At 41.6% G+C, this 17,524-nt stretch overlaps 1 protein-coding gene across 3 annotated transcripts; it reads left to right on the top strand.

Moving 5' to 3' along the window:
* The first annotated feature begins 1,528 nt into the window (after positions 1-1,528).
* Positions 1,529-12,482, top strand: txlnba (taxilin beta a). Of its 3 annotated transcripts, none has more exons than XM_024291168.2 (11): positions 1,529-1,647; positions 3,605-3,840; positions 3,928-4,003; positions 5,873-5,955; positions 6,029-6,199; positions 6,806-7,000; positions 9,884-10,003; positions 10,313-10,387; positions 10,829-10,921; positions 10,999-11,094; positions 11,439-12,482. In XM_024291168.2, exons 2-11 carry the CDS (start codon positions 3,649-3,651, stop codon positions 12,288-12,290), a joined length of 1,953 nt encoding a protein of 650 aa, XP_024146936.1. In that variant the 5' UTR covers positions 1,529-1,647; positions 3,605-3,648; the 3' UTR covers positions 12,291-12,482. The 3 variants fall into 3 exon arrangements, with proteins under 3 accessions (XP_024146936.1, XP_024146933.1, XP_024146934.1); XM_024291165.2 differs by lacking the exon at positions 10,313-10,387 and adding an exon at positions 10,192-10,266; XM_024291166.2 differs by lacking the exon at positions 10,313-10,387 and adding an exon at positions 10,192-10,266 and having other exon boundaries at positions 1,626-1,647; positions 3,609-3,840.
* The last annotated feature ends 5,042 nt before the right edge of the window (positions 12,483-17,524 follow it).

The raw sequence follows: 17,524 nt of genomic DNA, 5'->3' as shown, positions 1-17,524 counted from the left end.
GTAATTCTTGCTGAATATTTATGGTTTTATTTTTTTTAAATGATGAATTTAGATTTATTTTGCTTCTGCTGGGTTATAGTCAGTAAGAAAGCTTTATTGTTTAATTATTTTGAAATGATTAAAAAATGATTGTCTATTTATTTACAGTTTTACCCTCAAACTTGCTTTGAATCTCCAGTTTCTCAAGACCCCAAAAGACACGACGTCCCCGAGAGACGAGGCAACATTTAGGCGACAGTCCCCACAACATAACAATCACAAGTACACACACTCAGACAAACACACAGGTGGTTCATGGGTGGATTGTTGCTGCCCCCATCTGGTCAAGTCAGGTAAAATAAACTTTATTTCACCTTTTCTATCACCCCTTCAGCTAATTCTCAGCTAAGTGAAATAATCAATAAGTGTTTAACTGGTTGCCTGAATTCGTTTTTTTTTCAAAGGGAAAATCAGTATTAGTGCTTCCTTAATGGTTTTGTCTAGAAAATATTTCAACAGGAGATAATTCAGTTCCACAGCAACATTTAATTTTTATTATAATTGTTTTTTTGTTTCTATCAATCTTTGCTGTTAAATCAAAGAATTAAAATACTTGAATTAATACTTAAAGACTACTGACTTTTTTATTGTTGGTGGTTTATTTGTTGCCATATATTTTCTCCTAAACACATAAAATAAGAGACGGACATAAAAAAAATCATACAAAGAGGCAGATTTTTTTTTTTTTTTAATCAAGGAATTCATCCAAAAATTCCTTTTTGTTATTTGGTGACGTGATTTGTTGGAGTGAAAATATGTAAGTGCAAATCATTCAGCCTAAATGCAAATTAACATTTTGATGGAAATTGTTTTAATTTCTAATTTTTCTTTCTTTTCTTTTTTTACACAAAGCAGAAATACATTATTACCTAAATTACTGTGAGTTTTATAGTTGAAGACCAGAAATAAAATAAAGAAAAAGTAAAAACATCAAATCTTGGATTGTGTGACATTTTACTTATTATTCACTGTTGAATCCTCACTACAAACCTCTAAATTTAAATTATGTGAACAAGAAAAAAACTCTTATAAAGCGGTACAAATTGTGGTTTTCATTATAGAAACTAATTAATCTGTTCTTCTCATTTGGCCTTTCAGGCTCTGAAAGTCAAGTAGCCACAAGTTTACAACGGCTAGAATATGATTTAATCAATCACAAAATAATAGAACAAAATAACTGAAAGTGCTAAAACCCGAATAGTTTTGATTTATGACAGAATCTTACCGGCCAGACTTTGGATATGCCGGTCATTTGGAGAAATGAAACGGCAAAAAAAAGTTCAAATTGTCTTTAAATAAGAACATAAATGTAACCAAACATGATTAGATTTTTAAAGTGACATTTAAAGGTCATTTTCTTGATGAAAACTGAAGTTTCTCACAGACGTCAGGACGTCGTGTTTACATGTTTACGGAGTGAGGACCTCTCAGGGAGCTGCTGCTCTTGGAGAGTCCGCTCATGTGGCCCAGAGGAGATCATCAGGGTTATTTTGGGGGTCAGCTGCCATTCCTCCTGTCAGCAGGAACCTCCTCTTCCTCCTCCTCCTCCTCCTCTGCTCTCTCAGCTGATCCGTGTCTCTGTGAGCCTCCTTTAGGGTACAGATTGTGGTAAGTTTTGCTTTGTTTTCTCCTCTTTTACATCGTTGTTTTAGATTTTGTTATCTTGAGGTTTCAGCTGTAGTCACTCGAGACCGTCAAGGATCAACAGCTAAAGTTTCAGAAAATGTTTGAATTTTCTGTCATATAGAAAGACTCGAGTATTTTTATGTCATATTGTTAATAATCAAAAAGAAAGCACACCAGTCAGTATTTGAAGTGAAATCCACATTTGTACATTTATTTGTGAAATTTTGGAGGAGGGGCTGTAGATGGTTGAAGTGGGCGGAGCTTTACTCCTTTGGCACCATCTTGGATTTGGATTAAAACTGAAAATCTGGAAGTTTTTCATAAAGATTTCTCTTCTTATCCAGTTTTTGACCATGTTTAGGTGCAGACCACACAACAGGTGTGTTCAGCTGCTGTGTGTGTGTGTGGTTGTGCGTCTGCTCGCCCACATGGCTAATTTTAACTCTGGTGGTGGGGGGATACAATGACCAGGACAGCTGTCATGTTGCAACAGAGTTAAGCAGATAAGCAGCTGCTGGACAGAATAAACACCTCAACACTCGTTTATGCAGATTTCTAGTTTTCTGTTCAGGAAACTCCACAACACAGAAACTGCTACAAATATTAAATTACATAATGTTTTCATGCTAAAACAACAAACTTTAGCTTAGAGTCTTAAATACCTGAATGCAGAGATGTGAAGGGAGTTTATCCAGAACAGCTTTATAAATAGGAATTTGCTATTGGATTTGTGATGGTCATTCTGAAGGTCGTCCTGAAGGTCATATGACTTCTTCTTCTTCTTTTCCTTTGAGCTTTTCCCTTCAGGGGTCGCCACAGCGAATCAGTTTCCTCCATCTAAGCCTGTCTTCAGCATCCTCCACTCTAACACCAGCCACCTTCATGTCTTCATTCACTGCATCCATAAACCTCCTCTTTGGTCTTCCTCTAGACCTCTTTCCTGCAGCTCTAGACTCAGCATCCTTCTACCAATATATTCACTGTCTCTCCTCTGAACATGTCCAAACCATCTCAGTCTGGCCTCTCTGACTTTATCTCCAAAACCTCTAACATGTGCTGTCCCTCTGACGTACGACTAAAACAAGTAAAGAACTCAATGATGATTCGAGATGAATCATGAGGTTCTGTGGTTCTTGGTCCTCGCAGGCCGCCAGCCTTTGACTGGAGGGGAAATTAAAAGTATGTTTGGGCAAGAAATACTTATAACAGCAACACTTTTCGAGCTCAGACACGTGTGTTAAAGCGAACACTTCTGATGGAAGGTCTGTGTAAACACACGTATGTGCACATTTCAGGTTATCTCGTGTTCTTCATGTTCTTGTGTAGCTTCATCAGTTTTAAGTCCATTTTTAGGCTCCAAGTACAAACGGGACATCAATAACCATCAATGACATCATCAACAGTCGCTGGTCATCTGCTTTAGCGCGTAGCTGCTAGCGCTAGAAAAATGCATAAAAACATGAGTTTTATAACTTTTATAACTGAAAAAACATGAATTCTTTGCTCACATTTACATATAAACTTTAGTGCTTCAGATCCAACACATTCTCACTTCCAACTCGTCACATATTCACGTTTGGTTAAGGACTCCAGACTTTTTGACGTTTTGGGTACTGGCTGTTCCCGTTAAATCACGGATCCCCAACCTTCGGGTCTTGAACCAGAACCGGACCAGTACCAGGATGCATAGCGCACCAGTACCCTAACCCGGGACCGGACCACGCGGTACGGGTAATGAACTGGAAGTGATTCAGTACCGGGTTAAGGTTTGGATATACTGGTACTGGATGGTAACAAGATCATCTGGGATGCTTTATTTGTTTAGGACCAATAAAATCCTACTATTTCTTTATGTCTCTTATTTTTGAGTGTCTGTTTTCCAGTGTTCAGAACTGACTTTTTCATCATATCTCCAAACGTGGGTCATGTCTTCTCTCAGACAGTTTTCCATCTTCATAACTCCGTCCATCAGTAACTGTGAGGATGGAGGCGAAAGCGGCCGAGGTGTTGGTGCCCCCACACTCCTCCCTGGACCTGGTGAACTCCGAGGGGGAGGCGGCAGCTTGCACCTCCTCCTCCTTCTCCGACTCCTTCCGTCAGATGGAGGAGTTCAGCCGGCGGCTGGAGGACATTATCCGGACTCACGGTTCTGCGTCCAGCATCACCGAAACGCAGGCGGGTGGCGTTGGGCTCACAGAGCTCTGCAGACTGTTTGCAGTTTGAATGTTTGGACTGAAACTGGTTCTGTGTTTCTGGATGTAGTGGAGCGTTGTGGAGGCGGAGCTTGAAAAGATGAAGGAGGACGGAAAAGGAGACTTCACAGCAGCTGTGGACTCAGGTACCAGATACTGAAGTGATGCTACGATCAAATCATTTCTGCTGCAGCATTTAGAGCCAAACTGTTCCTGAAAAACTAAAATCCTAAAATCAATTCTATTTTATTACTTTACTAGAGGTATACTGATAGAGTTCTGAAAATATCTGCATGTAGACATCAACTTACAGCTTCTGGATATTTGTATTATCTAAACATTTAAAAGATATTAAATAACAAATTTTAAACTTGTTTTGTGATTTTTTTTTCCCCCCTAGGAAACTAAAAATGACAAAATTCCACATTCAAAGTAGCAAACATTTCTTCTGAAATCTTAAAGGTCTCAGAAACTTGAATCCAAACAAATATTTAACGTGCAATTTTCTGTGTGAAGAAAACAATCACTTACAGCAGTGATCCTCAACCTCTTTCAGGCCACAAACCAGATTAAATGAAGCAATATTTTCACATTCAGGTCCAGGGAAGAAGTTTGTTTTTTTAAGCTAGAAATCTATTTTTAAAATAAAATCAAGACATTTAATGAAAAAAAAGTTTTCAGATATCAGTAGATTTTTTTTTTCGAGTGATAAAAATTCAATGGAACAAAGTTGTGGATTTGTAGAAGTTTTTTTTTATTAGAATAAAGTCCATAAATTAAACATTACATGATTTTTTTTCCCCATTTTAACATCAATCCGATTATTTTTCAGGACAGATTGATCATGTTTTGTCTTTACATAAATATTCATTCGTTGGGGTTTTTTTCGACACAGAGGAACATTTTCTGTGCTAAAGTTTCTAAATGTAACTTCATTTAAATTCTCAAATGTCCCTTTTACAAGTTTCCACAAACTTTATGAGATTGAATCCTCATTCTCCGTAAAATGTTTGAACTTTATGATGAAGATTTTCCTTTAACATCAAAATGGAGGCTAACAACTGGACGCTAGTTTTAGCTATGTCCGACTTTTAAGGTGGTATGGGTAAATAAAGCAAAATAAAATCATGCAACCGTTGTAAAACTGGTAATATATAGATAAAAAAATAAAGGCAATTTTTCAAAATAAAACTTCCTTCAGGATCAGAAATAAACGGAAAAAATCTAAGTTAGCGTATGTTTCTGTTTTTCTGTCCATGACCCCTTGGACCGGTACTGGTCCACGATCCAGTGGATTGGGACCGCAGATTTAGAAGATTCAGAACAGCAAAAATCCTACAAATCAAAACCCAACTAAAGACATTTTAAACCAAAAAAATCCCCTAAAATAATGCAGATAGCAGCAGAAATAGAATACAGCAACCTCTGATAAATATATGAACACCAGAACAAGAATACTTTAAGCGTCACTTTGACCTCGGTGAGACCATTTTTAGTCACCATCATATCGTCCTAAAGTGTTGTAGATCTTGTTCATACTGATATGAAGCCCAATGAGACAATTGTTTGTGATATTTGGCTATATAATTAATACTGAAATCAAAGACGACCTCTAAAGCACATAAATGCAACATCTAAATGATTCTTTGTTAGATAATATAAAAGGTCTGGTCATTATCTAATGTGATTTAATATTAGTGCATGTGTTCTCAGGGATTGGGAATTCATGCAACTGGTTGATCTAATTTACATTTTAATTAACGGTGCTCTCTCAGAGGGACTCAGGTTTAGTCAATCACACAAGGAAACAATTAGAAGTTTAAGCAATACTTTAATTGGTAATGACAAAATATGTCTCATGCTTTTGTATCGTTACGCATTTCTATGCCTTTGTACTTTTCGGGCTCAAAGAGGGTGGAATGGTCTCGCCCTCTATGCATCCATGTCTATTGAATGTATGCATATCTATAGCAGTGAACACAGACATACCCATGATTTATTGTTGTTTCCTGCAGAAGTCTCAGTTCTAAAGCAAACCCTGAACAACGTGCCTCCAGAGGAGAAACAAGAGGAGCTGTTCAGGAAATACTCTGAAATGGTGATTTAGGCCTCGTTACGCATCATCTACCGTATCAGAGCGTAGATCTTCATGTGTAACGGTGTGTTTTCAGGCAGCAGCGCATCGCTGTGACGAACACAGACTGAACACTCTGCAGCGCACTCTCTCCATCCTGCTGGGCGAGCGGCAGCAGCTGCAGGCCGAGCATCACTGCAGCGTCGCGGCTCGCATCAAGCTGGAGACGCTCTGCAGGGAGCTGCAGGCGCACCAGTGCGTGCTGAGGGTACGTAAGGAAGGCCCAGGGATGCAAGTGGTCGTCGTGAAGACGAAAACACAAGAACAGGAAGACAAAAAAGACCAAATAAATAAAGAAATGAGGTCAAAGGATATTCTAATAACGGAGTGGACACAGAAAACACAGTTTGTGTCTATTATGTTCTTTTATTTTTAGAGAAAAAACATTTGAAACATCAAAAGAAGTTAAATAGTTTCATGATTATACTGAAACCATTTGTTTCTTAGATCAGGTGAATCATTCCAGAAAAGAAACACCTGAACTTCCTGTTTGAAATTACTTTAAAGATAAAAGTTTGTGGTCAGTTCATCAAGTCACCAGCGGGTGGCGTTTACAATAAAGTTAGGAACATTTTCATAAGTCGAAAAGCTGCTTTGGTTGTCAGGTTTACATTCTAACATTTGTTTAAAAGCAAGACTGATACCAAAACTAATCATTTAAGTTGTTTTTTTTTTTTTTACTGAAGTGGGCGTGGCCTTCAGATTGACTTTTCTAGAACATTTTCCTGCTTTCCCATTGAAATAAAGGATTTCAGACTGTCAGAAAAAATGTCTGGCTTCAGACTTTTCATCTTCATCGTTTCTTCTTCTGCAGGAGGAAGCTCTGCAGCGCTGCCGGGAGGACGAGAGGAAGAGAAGCGAGATCACCTCCCACTTCCAGGACATGTTGACGGAGATCCAGGCCCAGATTGAGCAGCACAGCGCCCGCAACGACAAGCTGTGCCGAGAAAACTCAAATCTGTCCGACAAACTGGAGAGCCTCATGAACCAGTGTGAGCGGCGGGAGGAGGTGAGAAAATATGTGAAACGTGGAGAAAATATGGCAACAAGATGAGACTCCAACTCTACCGACAAGTGTTGGATGAGAGTGTCGCCCTCAGGGGGGGATAGGTCATGACTGTGGTTAGTTTGGCATACCCTGGCTTCTTTTCTCTTGGAAGGGTACCAGAAAACCCTATAGGGGATTCTGTTGTCCTGTGAGACTTTGACACCTGTGTGGGCAATAATAGTGGCACCTGGAAGGCCATGATTGGAAGGATAGCCCGCCTGAGTAGTGCTCTATTGTTGGACTTGTGTGCTCGTCACAATTTGTCCATAACAAACACCATGTTCAAGAACAAGGTCTCCATCCATGCAGGTAGTATCAGGATACCCTATGATGACCTTTGGGTCGTGTCAGGGCACCAGTAAAAAGAGGTGCAGTGCTGTCCACTGACCACTACCCGGTGGTGACGACTCCGCTGGCGGAGAAGGAGGCCAGACAAGAAGGTTGGCTGAAAAATGTGGTTGAGCCCTTCAACTCCCATATCCAAGAGAACTTCAAGCTGGTGTAGAGATGGTCGGGGGGCGTTGAGTTTGAGTAGACCGTGGTCTACATCTCTACTGTCTTTGTGGCCTCAGTGTTTCTAGTGCCTGTAGAGGTAGCAATCCCCAAACCCACTGGTGGATACCGGTTAGTAACGGATACAGTTAAGCTGAAGAAGGCGTGTGGGACTCATGAAGCAGATGACAAGTACTGGCAGTCTAAGTCAGATGGCCCTGGCTGTTGGGGAGGCAAAATCTTGGAGGAAATCAGTGAGGCCATAGAGGAGTATCGTTTCCAACGATAATGGGGGCATTGTTGGATGGTTGAAGGAATGCTTCAAGGATTTCTTAAACTGTGCTTATGGACAGTCTTGAGTGACAGTTGGCGACATGAATGTCAACAAATTGGTAGATGGAGTAGAGGGGGAGCGATTTCCAGTCCATGATGGACTCTGACAGGACTTGCCCCCTACCACTGGTTCTGGTCATAACCTTTTTAAAGAATTTCTAGATGCATCCAAGGGCCAAAAATGTCTGGTTTGGGGATCAAAGGATTTTGTCTCCGTTCTTTGCAGATGATGTTGTCCTGTTGGCTTCATGAAGCCAGGACCTCCAGCATGTATTGGAACAGTTTGCAGCTGAGCGTGAAGCAGTTGGGATCAGTTCTTGAGCAGAGAAGGGTAGCTATTTCTCTTTGGGTGGGTGGAGTGCTCCTGTCCCAGGTGAAGGGGTTTAAGTATCTTGGGGTTCTTGTTTAAAAATGGGGGAAGATCGGAGTGTGAGATCATGCAATCGCTGTAACAGTCCGTTGTGGTGAAGAAAGAACTGAGCCAAAAAGGAAAGCTCTCAATTTACCGGTTGATCTTCATTCCAGTACTCACCTATGGTCATGAGCTCTGGGTTGTGACCGGAAGAACCAGGTCCTGAATACAAACAAAACAATCTCCCTCTTGGTGCTAGGCCAGGGGTCACCAACCCTGTTCCTTGAGGGTTACTGTCCTGTTTGTTTTGCAGCTAATCTTGTTTCAGTGGATGCTGATTAGCTGGATTGAATAATTCCCGTTTCTGACTGACGGAACACACCTGATCCAGGTGAGCAGCAGTTACTGAAACAGGGTCAGCAAAATAAGCAGGGTGGTAGCCCTCAAGGACCAGGATTGGTGATCCCTGTGCTAGGCGCTCTCTTAGACAGGGCAGGACCTCGGTCACCCAGAGAGAGCTCCTTCACTTTGAGAGAAGTCAGTTAAGGGTGTTTGGGAATCTGGTTTTGGATGCCTCCTGGACACTTCCATGGGGAGGTTCTGGAAATGTCCCAGCTGAAGGAAGATCCAGGACACACTGGAGAGACTACAGCCAAATCCAATTTCCTCCCTTACCCCTCCGGCTTCTCCTTACCTCTACATTTAGCCCTCCAAATGGAGAGATATGGAAAAATCCATTTGCATCCTTTTGTCTCGGGAGATAATGGAATCTGCGCCATGGTCTAGTCCGTTGTAAAGCTACACCACTTGTGGTGGCTGTACAGGCCAATTCTTGAATGGCAGGCCCTGCTGCATATACTGCAGGTGAAGGTTGCGTCTGGCTCTGTGGAGGGTGCTGATGCTACGTTCTGCTACACACCCTCTCCAGCGGGTAAGGTCCTCAGCTGCCTGCTCCCATCCTGCTGGGTCAGTACCACTTGCCCTCATGTCTTGCTTAAAGACATCCTTGTAGCGTAGGACAGGTCTTCCTGAAGGTCTGGAACCAGTGGTGAGCCACCAAAAATAGTGTCTTCAAATTCAGTTGTTGTACTGGGTTAAGGTTAGGGGACCAGTACTGGATGTTCAATGGGAACGACGACTTGGGGACACCCAAAACGTCAAAGAGAGAAGCGGAGGGGTCCTTAACCAAACATCAACATGTGACAACTTGGGAATGAGTATGTGTTGCCCCAGGAGGTGGAGGAAGTGACCCGGGACAGGGAAGTCTGGACAACTTGCTTGAACGCTACCTCCACGACCTGGTCCTGGATGAGCAGAAGATGATGGATAGACGGACGGATGGATGGACAATAGTATCATCCCTGTTAGAATAATCCGTTGTCATGATTTTACTACTTCCTGTTTCAGTGGCCAAACGGATCAAACGACTGTGCAGAACAACAGAATGCTCCTTCAAACTGATTCTTAGTAATACATAAAGATGATTTTTCAAAGTTCTGGTCTGTTGGACCTCCTAACAAACCTCAGGAGACTTTCTGTTGAAGCTGCACGGGCAACCCAAAAACAGAGGAGATGATCTTAGGTTTCTGCTCATGAAAACTTAACGACCCTCGTCTTTGGAAGCATCAATCACAGCAGCAGCTGTCTGTTTCTTTGCTTTCATGCAGAGTTTGGAGAAGATCAATAAGCACAGAGACCTGCAGCACCAGCTGACAGAAGCCAAGCTGCAGCAGGCCAACGCTCAGCTGGCCGAGGCCGAGGAGAAGCACAAGCGGGAGAAGGAATACGTGAGTCTTTTACCTGAATACCAGCAGTAATGCAGATTTCATGCACTTTCATTTACTGGCTGGAGCTCGGTTACAGAGCAGGATCTGTCACAGTTCACCAAATGTGTTGTTTTGAGTTGGAATGCTCCCGTCAGCCTGAAGGCTGCGTTCTAAAGGCCACGCAGATTGACTGTGTGTTGTCTTTGTAGCTGCTTAGGGAGGCTATTGACAAAACAAAGAAATGCTTCGCTATGAAGGAGCAGGAGCTGGACATGAAGAAGAAGGTAAAGACCGTCTGTAACGCGTCTCTGTCTGCTCTCTTCTAACCAGTTACTGGTTCAGGCTGCTGAGTGGAAGCTGCAGGCTCAGACACTCAGAGAGCAGGGGACTGTCATGCAGGCACAGGTGAATACTCACTGACACAGGTGACAGGCGGCGCTCCAGGTGACGCTCCGCCTCCTGTTCTGCAGTCACACGGATATATTAGGGTTTAGGAGCATCACAGGACTCTTCCTCCATCATCAGAACTCCAGCTGGGTTAACGTGCACGCCGTCTCATAACATTTAATAATCTTTAATAATCAACAACCAGCTTTTTCTGTGGTGTGCTTCATAATCAAAACTGTCCCAGCCCTTTTAATAGAGCCTATGGCGCCCTCTGCTGGCCACAAACCTTCACTCATCCTTATGCTAAAACATTTGACCCCGTTTTGGATTATTTACCAACAGTTTTCCTTGTAAACTCTGAAAAAATGTGTTGTTTTCTGTTTTGATGTGGATGTCCACACCTGGATCTTCCTCCTCCTCCTCCTCCTCTTCCTCACTTTGTCTTCCGTGTGTTCGCAGCTGAAACTCTACGGAGAAAAGTTTGATGAGTTTCAGGAAACGCTGGCCAAGAGCAATGAAATCTACGTCCGCTTCAAGAAGGAAATGGAAAACGTACGTCGAGAATAAGGAAAAATTCAAAACATATATATTATGGATGCAAACGAGATTATTTGTTTTTGCTCTTTCAGATGTCAGATAAAATGAAGAATCTGGAGAAAGAGTCCAATCTGTGGAAGACCCGGTTTGAAAACTGCAACAAGGCGCTGACCGACATGATCGACGAGGTTTGACGCTCCGTGTGATCAAAAAAAAAAAAATAATAAAAATGGGTCCAACCTTGAAAAAAATCTGTTCAAGGATCCATTTCAAAGTGAAAACTCTTCTTTTCTATCTACCATAAACTTTTGAATTTAGAATTTGAGCATTTTAGTTTAAACTTAAAAAGCAACATATTTCATTTAACTTTTTTCCCACTTTTGATCTTTTTTTTAGGGTCATTTCATGTTTTATCAAACTTAATTGTTATTAGATTTTTTCACTTTTTAGCTAAAAATAAAAAAAACATAAAAAAATCATCTTTCAAGTTCATATTTTACTTTTTTGTTGATTAACATTTGAATTTCTCCAGAGAAGGGAGAAGGGACAGGAGTACGAGCTGTTCGTCCTGAAGATCCAGAGGCTGGAGACGCTCTGCCGCGCCCTTCAGGACGAGAGGAAAGTTCTCTACGACAAGATCAAGGAAGTCTGCCAGTCCAACGCCAACCTTCCGTCCAAGTTCACTGACCTCGTTAACCAAGCTAACGACGCTAACGAAGGCGTCCTCGTGGCTCCTGAGGAGCTCCAGGAGGAGGAGGAGCAGGACGAAGTGCTGACCCTGAACATGGCCCGACTGAGGGCGGAGCAAGCCAAGCTGAAGAGCTTTGCCGCTTCACTGTTTGCCAAACCAGAAGAGGGCGGAGCTAAAAAAGAGCGGGAAGATCTGGAAGCTGAAGTTGCTTCTGGATTTATTCACTTTAAAGCCAAAACTCAGGTTCAGGAAGGTCAGGAGTCCAAAGAGGCTGAAGACAAAACAACGGAGTTTAAACTTTCACAACCGCTTCAGTCTGAGGAGGTTCCATCCAAAGACACATCAGAACCTCCAAAACCCGAGGAAACCAGCTCCCCACCAACGCAGACCGAACCCCGTCCTGATGTTCACATGCTGACTGGAGCTGAAGAAAAGCAACAAACCGTCAAAGACGACTTGAAGGAGATCCAGCTTCCACTTGAGCCAGAACCAGAACCATCAACCGCTGAGATCACAAGGGAGGAGAGAGAAGTCAGAGCTCCGCCCCCAGCAGAAGAAGACAAACCCTCACAGCAGCTTCAGTCCGGTGACTCAGCACCGGCGCCAGAGGAGAACAAATCCGCTCCGGCTGCTTCATCCGAGGCCAAGAAGCCCAAGAAAAAGAAGAAGAGGAGCAGCAGGAGCGAAAGCTGAATGAGTTGATGTGTTTGTGTGCCGCTGTAGGAACCAAGTGTTTGTAACGGAGTGTTTGTAACTGAGACGCTGCAGCGTCTCCATGAGATTCATCATCATCATCATCATCATCATCATGAAGGCCGCATTGAACTTCTGCTCTGAGGAAACCAGGATTCATTTATGATGATCCCAATAAAGGAAATCTTTTGACAAACGAGTGATGAAGTCAATCCTGCATCGTCACTATTTTACTGCCATTAAATCAATATATTAAAGTGTCATCTTTGCATTCTTAAATAAATAAGAATAAATATACATATGATAAATAATTACAAGCTGTAAATATTTAAAAGTTACAAACATAAAAGAAACACGCAGAAAAATCCCTTCAAGAATCTGCATCCTGATAGAATGACCTAAAACTGATATTCTTGATCGTGAAGTTTGTAGTTTAAACAACAGATTTATAATTCAATAACTGTTAAAAAATTGTGACAGAAAGCAGACCAAAATACATGAAACTGAAGATCCAAAGTAGACAGAATAATCTGCAGGGATTTGATCTTTCCCAAATTCAACACAAACAAGTGAGCTGATATGCTCAACTCATACAGCTTCCATTATCGGACAGGAGTACCGCTTTTGGCCACTAGATGGAGGCAAAGCTCCTGTTTTTCGGGCCTCTTATTTAAAACATTTTCTCATAAAATTAAAACAAAAAAGCGGCCAAATTAATAATATATAATAATTTAGACCAAAAATATAATATATTAATTATAAATCAAGTTTTTTTGTTAGAAAATCAACTTTATTATCAAGCTGGACAGTGAAATTTGATATTAAAATTGTAGTTTCCTTCAAAAAATTTAGTGAAAATTAATATTAGTCCTAAATAAAGTTGTTTTCTTATTTTATGTATTTTAAGTATATATATGTTTTTAATTTTCCTCGAGTTTTGTCGACTTTTCACTGTATCAACTATCCTGGTTGTCATAGTAACCAACATTAAAAGGATCATCACTGGGATCCTTCCAGCTTCAAACATCACATCAGGTCTTCATGTCTCGAGCGTCTCTCCTGACAGCGTCAGGACTTTCCTGCTGCAGGAGGACGTGCAGGTGGAAGCCACACGCGCTCCTGCCTATCTGCAGGAAACACGCCGCCCCGCCCCCACGCTGGAGGACACTTCCACATGTGTGGGTGAGCACGCCGAGCCGTGTTCTTCTGTGTGAGCAGCAGATCAGTGACATTAGTCTGACAGAAAGAAAAGAGGAGAAGATGCTCGTAGACCGGCTGACCTTCATTGGATCCACTCAGGATTCAAAAACCTCCATCCAGATTCTGGAGGATGAACCAGAATGTTTCAGCACGTGACCACGTGCAGGTAATTCTTCAATCAGTCATCAAATACAGCCTGATCCTTTAGATCAGACTGAAGTCTGGTTGGTTTGACATTCTCATCCTCACATTTGGATTCAATTTAGATTGGGTCACGTTTTGCTGCGTCTTTGGATTGTGACTGAAGACATTCAGAGTCGGATGACCAGAAGGCGTCCCACACTGAGGTCTCATCAGCTGCTCCCTCCCTGAACGTCCTGAAGGCGTGATGAGCTACAAAGCTGGAATCTGATCACATGATCCCAGACGGAGAACGTTTCCCAAACTTCTTCAGAGTTCCCATAGCTGGACCTTCAGAGGTCACCAGCGACGCTCCTGAGATCTGTGTCCGTCACTTCTCCTGATGTTTTCCCCAAAAGTTCAAATCTGAACCTCAGTCTGGACTTTAGAATTTCTTCGTCTACTGTTTCTATTGTTTAATAAAACTCCAGAATCTGTGAGCTGCAGGCGGAACCGCCAACCGTCTGTAGGGAAGAAGCCACAGCAGCAACAGTCTGAATGTGTTGATTTATCCTCAGTTTTATGCAGAAAACTGGAACAAAGGACGGCTAACAGACCAGAAGAGGGCGGAGCTAAACGACCTCCTTGAAATAACTGGGTCATTTCAATGAAGAAAAGGTGCGTAAAAAGAAAAAAAGAGTTCAGACTAAAATATAACACTGAAAGTGATCAATCGGTAAATATCACTATTGCTGCATGGAAACATTTTGAAATGGTTTGTCTCTTTAAAAAGAACATCATATTCTTGACAAATCAGCAAAGTTACGTTCAGGAACAGTAAAGTTACTTTCAGCAGAATTACAGTTACTTTTTGTAACAATAAAGTTATGTTTAGGAGCAACAAAGTTACTTTCTGCAGATTTATAAAGTAGTAACTGTTAACGTTAGCACAGTAACTCTCAGAAGCATTATAGTAACTTCCTGCTGCGTTACAGTAACTTCCTGCTGCGTTACAGTAACTTCCTGCTGCGTTACAGTAACTTCCTGCTGCGTTACAGTAACTTTTTTGAGTTGCTGAGATGATCATCAACATCCTAATGAGCTTCTTCAGATGACAGTAAGTTAAAGTCAATCTTCCATCTTCTTGCTGGTCTTCTGTCTGTTTTTCAGTACTTTCGTTTCCAGACATTCTCACGTGTTTCAGTTAAATCAATGAGTCGTTTTCAGGAGTTTGTCTTGAATCCTGTTGGGTTTCTGTTTGAGCTCATATTCATCTCTGGTTTCTATCTTCAAACAAATACAGTTTCAGCTCTCAAATGAATAAAAACTATTTCAGAACAGTGGAGGTGAAGCTCTGCAGCAGTTTCTAGAAGAAAGATCTTCATCACTTCCAGGAACTCCGTTACTGGTCTTTCTCTCATCATTGATGGTCCACTTTTCCAGTTTTCCTCTCAATCCGTCCCTTTGAATTCATGAATGTTCTTCCTGATACGTCACACTTTAGCGCGGTCCTTCGCCCAAAATACATCATGTGTCTCAGCTGAACCAGCAGAGATCATGGATTCATGCGTTTCTGGACATCTTTGGGAATTCTTAAGATTCTCCTAATTTAACTTAAAATTCAAATGTTTTTATTACTACAAGCTAACGCAGAATTTCTCTGTCCAATCAACAAATATATCAACAAACGAGCTTTTATAGAAACAAACTTTAAAAATCCAATTATCTTTTTGAATCGAGTGAATAAATGATAAAAATCAAACTTAACTGACTTTGATCTTTGACTGAAATTAGCTGTTAACACGACAGATCCGGTCTAAACTTGTGAAGCTGTTCTGAGAGTCCAGGTGTGGCTGAGATCCTCAGGTGTTTCTCACCTGAGCCTCATTACCTGCAGCACTGATGAAAACCAGAGTGTGTCCAAATAAAAGATCATTTCAAAACATAAGTCAAGACAAAGTAAGGTTACTTAGGCAAGAATTAAAAAAAAACATTAATAATTCACACGTTCAGTCCGTTTTCTTTTAACCACCTTAAAAACATGAAAGAAAACAACAGAAATCTTTATTTTATGCTTGAATAATCCTCACCTGAAATCAGACCTGACACCAAAAACAGAGAATTACCCAAAAGATCCTAAAAAATGAAACATTTCCTTCAGATGTTTGTTTCTGAACAGAGAACATCTCCATCAGTCTGAGGAGCACAAACTAAAGTCCTCAAAGTTTCATGAGATTTCTACGAAACACAAAAAGAATAAAGAAAGATTCTATTTTTATGTCGAAGGAGAAAACAAACGCGCTCAGTTCGGTTCATAAAAAGACTCCTTGATGCCCAAAGGTCATTTGGAACTGAAAAGTCATGAGACTGACAACACATTACCCACAATGCACTGCGGGACGGAAACGTTTTCACTCCACGTCGATGTTGAGGTGAAGAAAATACAGACTGAAGGATTAATATGCTCCAACAGAGGAACACATTCTGCAAATCCTGGTTAATCTGTGACCTTTAGTCTTGAATGAAAGGTCAAAAGGTCAAAAGGTCACAGCGATAACCTTCAGCAATGCAAACGTGTCCTCTATGGACGACATCTCAACACCTTTAAACCACTACATCCCACTGACTTCACTGCTTCTGGTTTCTACAGAAGACGTGGGGATTTCTAGTGCAACCAAATGTGAAAGAAAGGGATTCTGGGAATTGTAGTTATTTTAAAGAAATGACTGGATTTGCACATTTTTTTCTATTTCTTCTCTTCATCATCAGAATAATCCTTCAAGAAGATGTTAAAAACACAATTTTTATCAGTTAGTCTTTAACAAGAAGACTTATTCTCAAAGTGGGCGGGGCCAAACGGTTTATTTTATGAAGCTAACAGCACAAAAGTTAGATTTAAAATAAATGTTTTAAAGTAAAACTAAAACTGTCGAAACAAGACTCAAACTCAGAGGAGCGACTGAAAATCAGACCCTCAAATCCTCTGAGGATCATCCGGACTAATCGAGATAATTGATGATCTCATCCTGTGACGGGACTGAGGTAATACCAGCATGAAGCTGCAGCTGAAACACTGCAGAAGAAGAAAGCTGGAGGTCAAAGAAACATTTCGTCTATCCTGTCATGAAGGAGGCAATAAATATTAAAACTGTTGGTCAAAGTCTTCCTGAGTGTTTGCTTACAGGTGGTGTAGTGGTTAGCACCCAAACCCCACAGCGAGAAGGTTCAAATCCCAGCGGTCTGGTGTCCGGGGTCACCTCTGGGCTCCTCCCACAGTCTGAAAACAGAGATAACTCTGGATGTTCTCAGGTGTGGACAGGTGTCTCATCTCTCACCTGTACCTGTCAGTAAGGCCCCTCCCAACTAGAAAACGGATGGACGGAGTCTGGACGAAGCCAAAGATATTGGCCTGTTCAAGGCTGCTTTTGCTCCGCCCCCTTTGTCATGTTCACAACTGTCAGTGTTTCTGTTTATTGTGTTTCTATTGTTATCTACCTGTGAAAATGAGAAGTTCATGCTTTCATTTTATTTCTATCATGAATTCCTGGTTGAAGATCTGAATCCAGGTGAGGACCAGGAGCGGGTCACCTGGACAGCCGTCACTCCAGTGTTCCTGTCCTCCTTCAGGTCAGCAGGTCAAACCGGCAGAGTTCAGTGAGCTGTCAGCGACATCCTAAAGCATCACTTCCACAGACATTAGGGTTGATAACGTCGGTGGTTATTGATCTCCTTTTATTGATCTCCTTTTCTTGGACGGCTTCAGTCTGAGACAAACGTCAGCAGAACCTTCTGGTTTTATGTCGGAACGCTGGGAAAGCAGCCAGTGTGAATACTGCTGCGACAGCTCGTCAGCAGGAGGAGTTTACTGCTGAGGTGTCAGAGCCCCGCCCCCTTCTGCAGATCAATACTTCATC

This window comes from Oryzias melastigma, linkage group LG24 (assembly GCF_002922805.2).
Source record: "Oryzias melastigma strain HK-1 linkage group LG24, ASM292280v2, whole genome shotgun sequence".
Lineage (NCBI taxonomy): Eukaryota > Metazoa > Chordata > Actinopteri > Beloniformes > Adrianichthyidae > Oryzias > Oryzias melastigma.
This window is presented reverse-complemented; position numbering and strand designations above follow the sequence as displayed.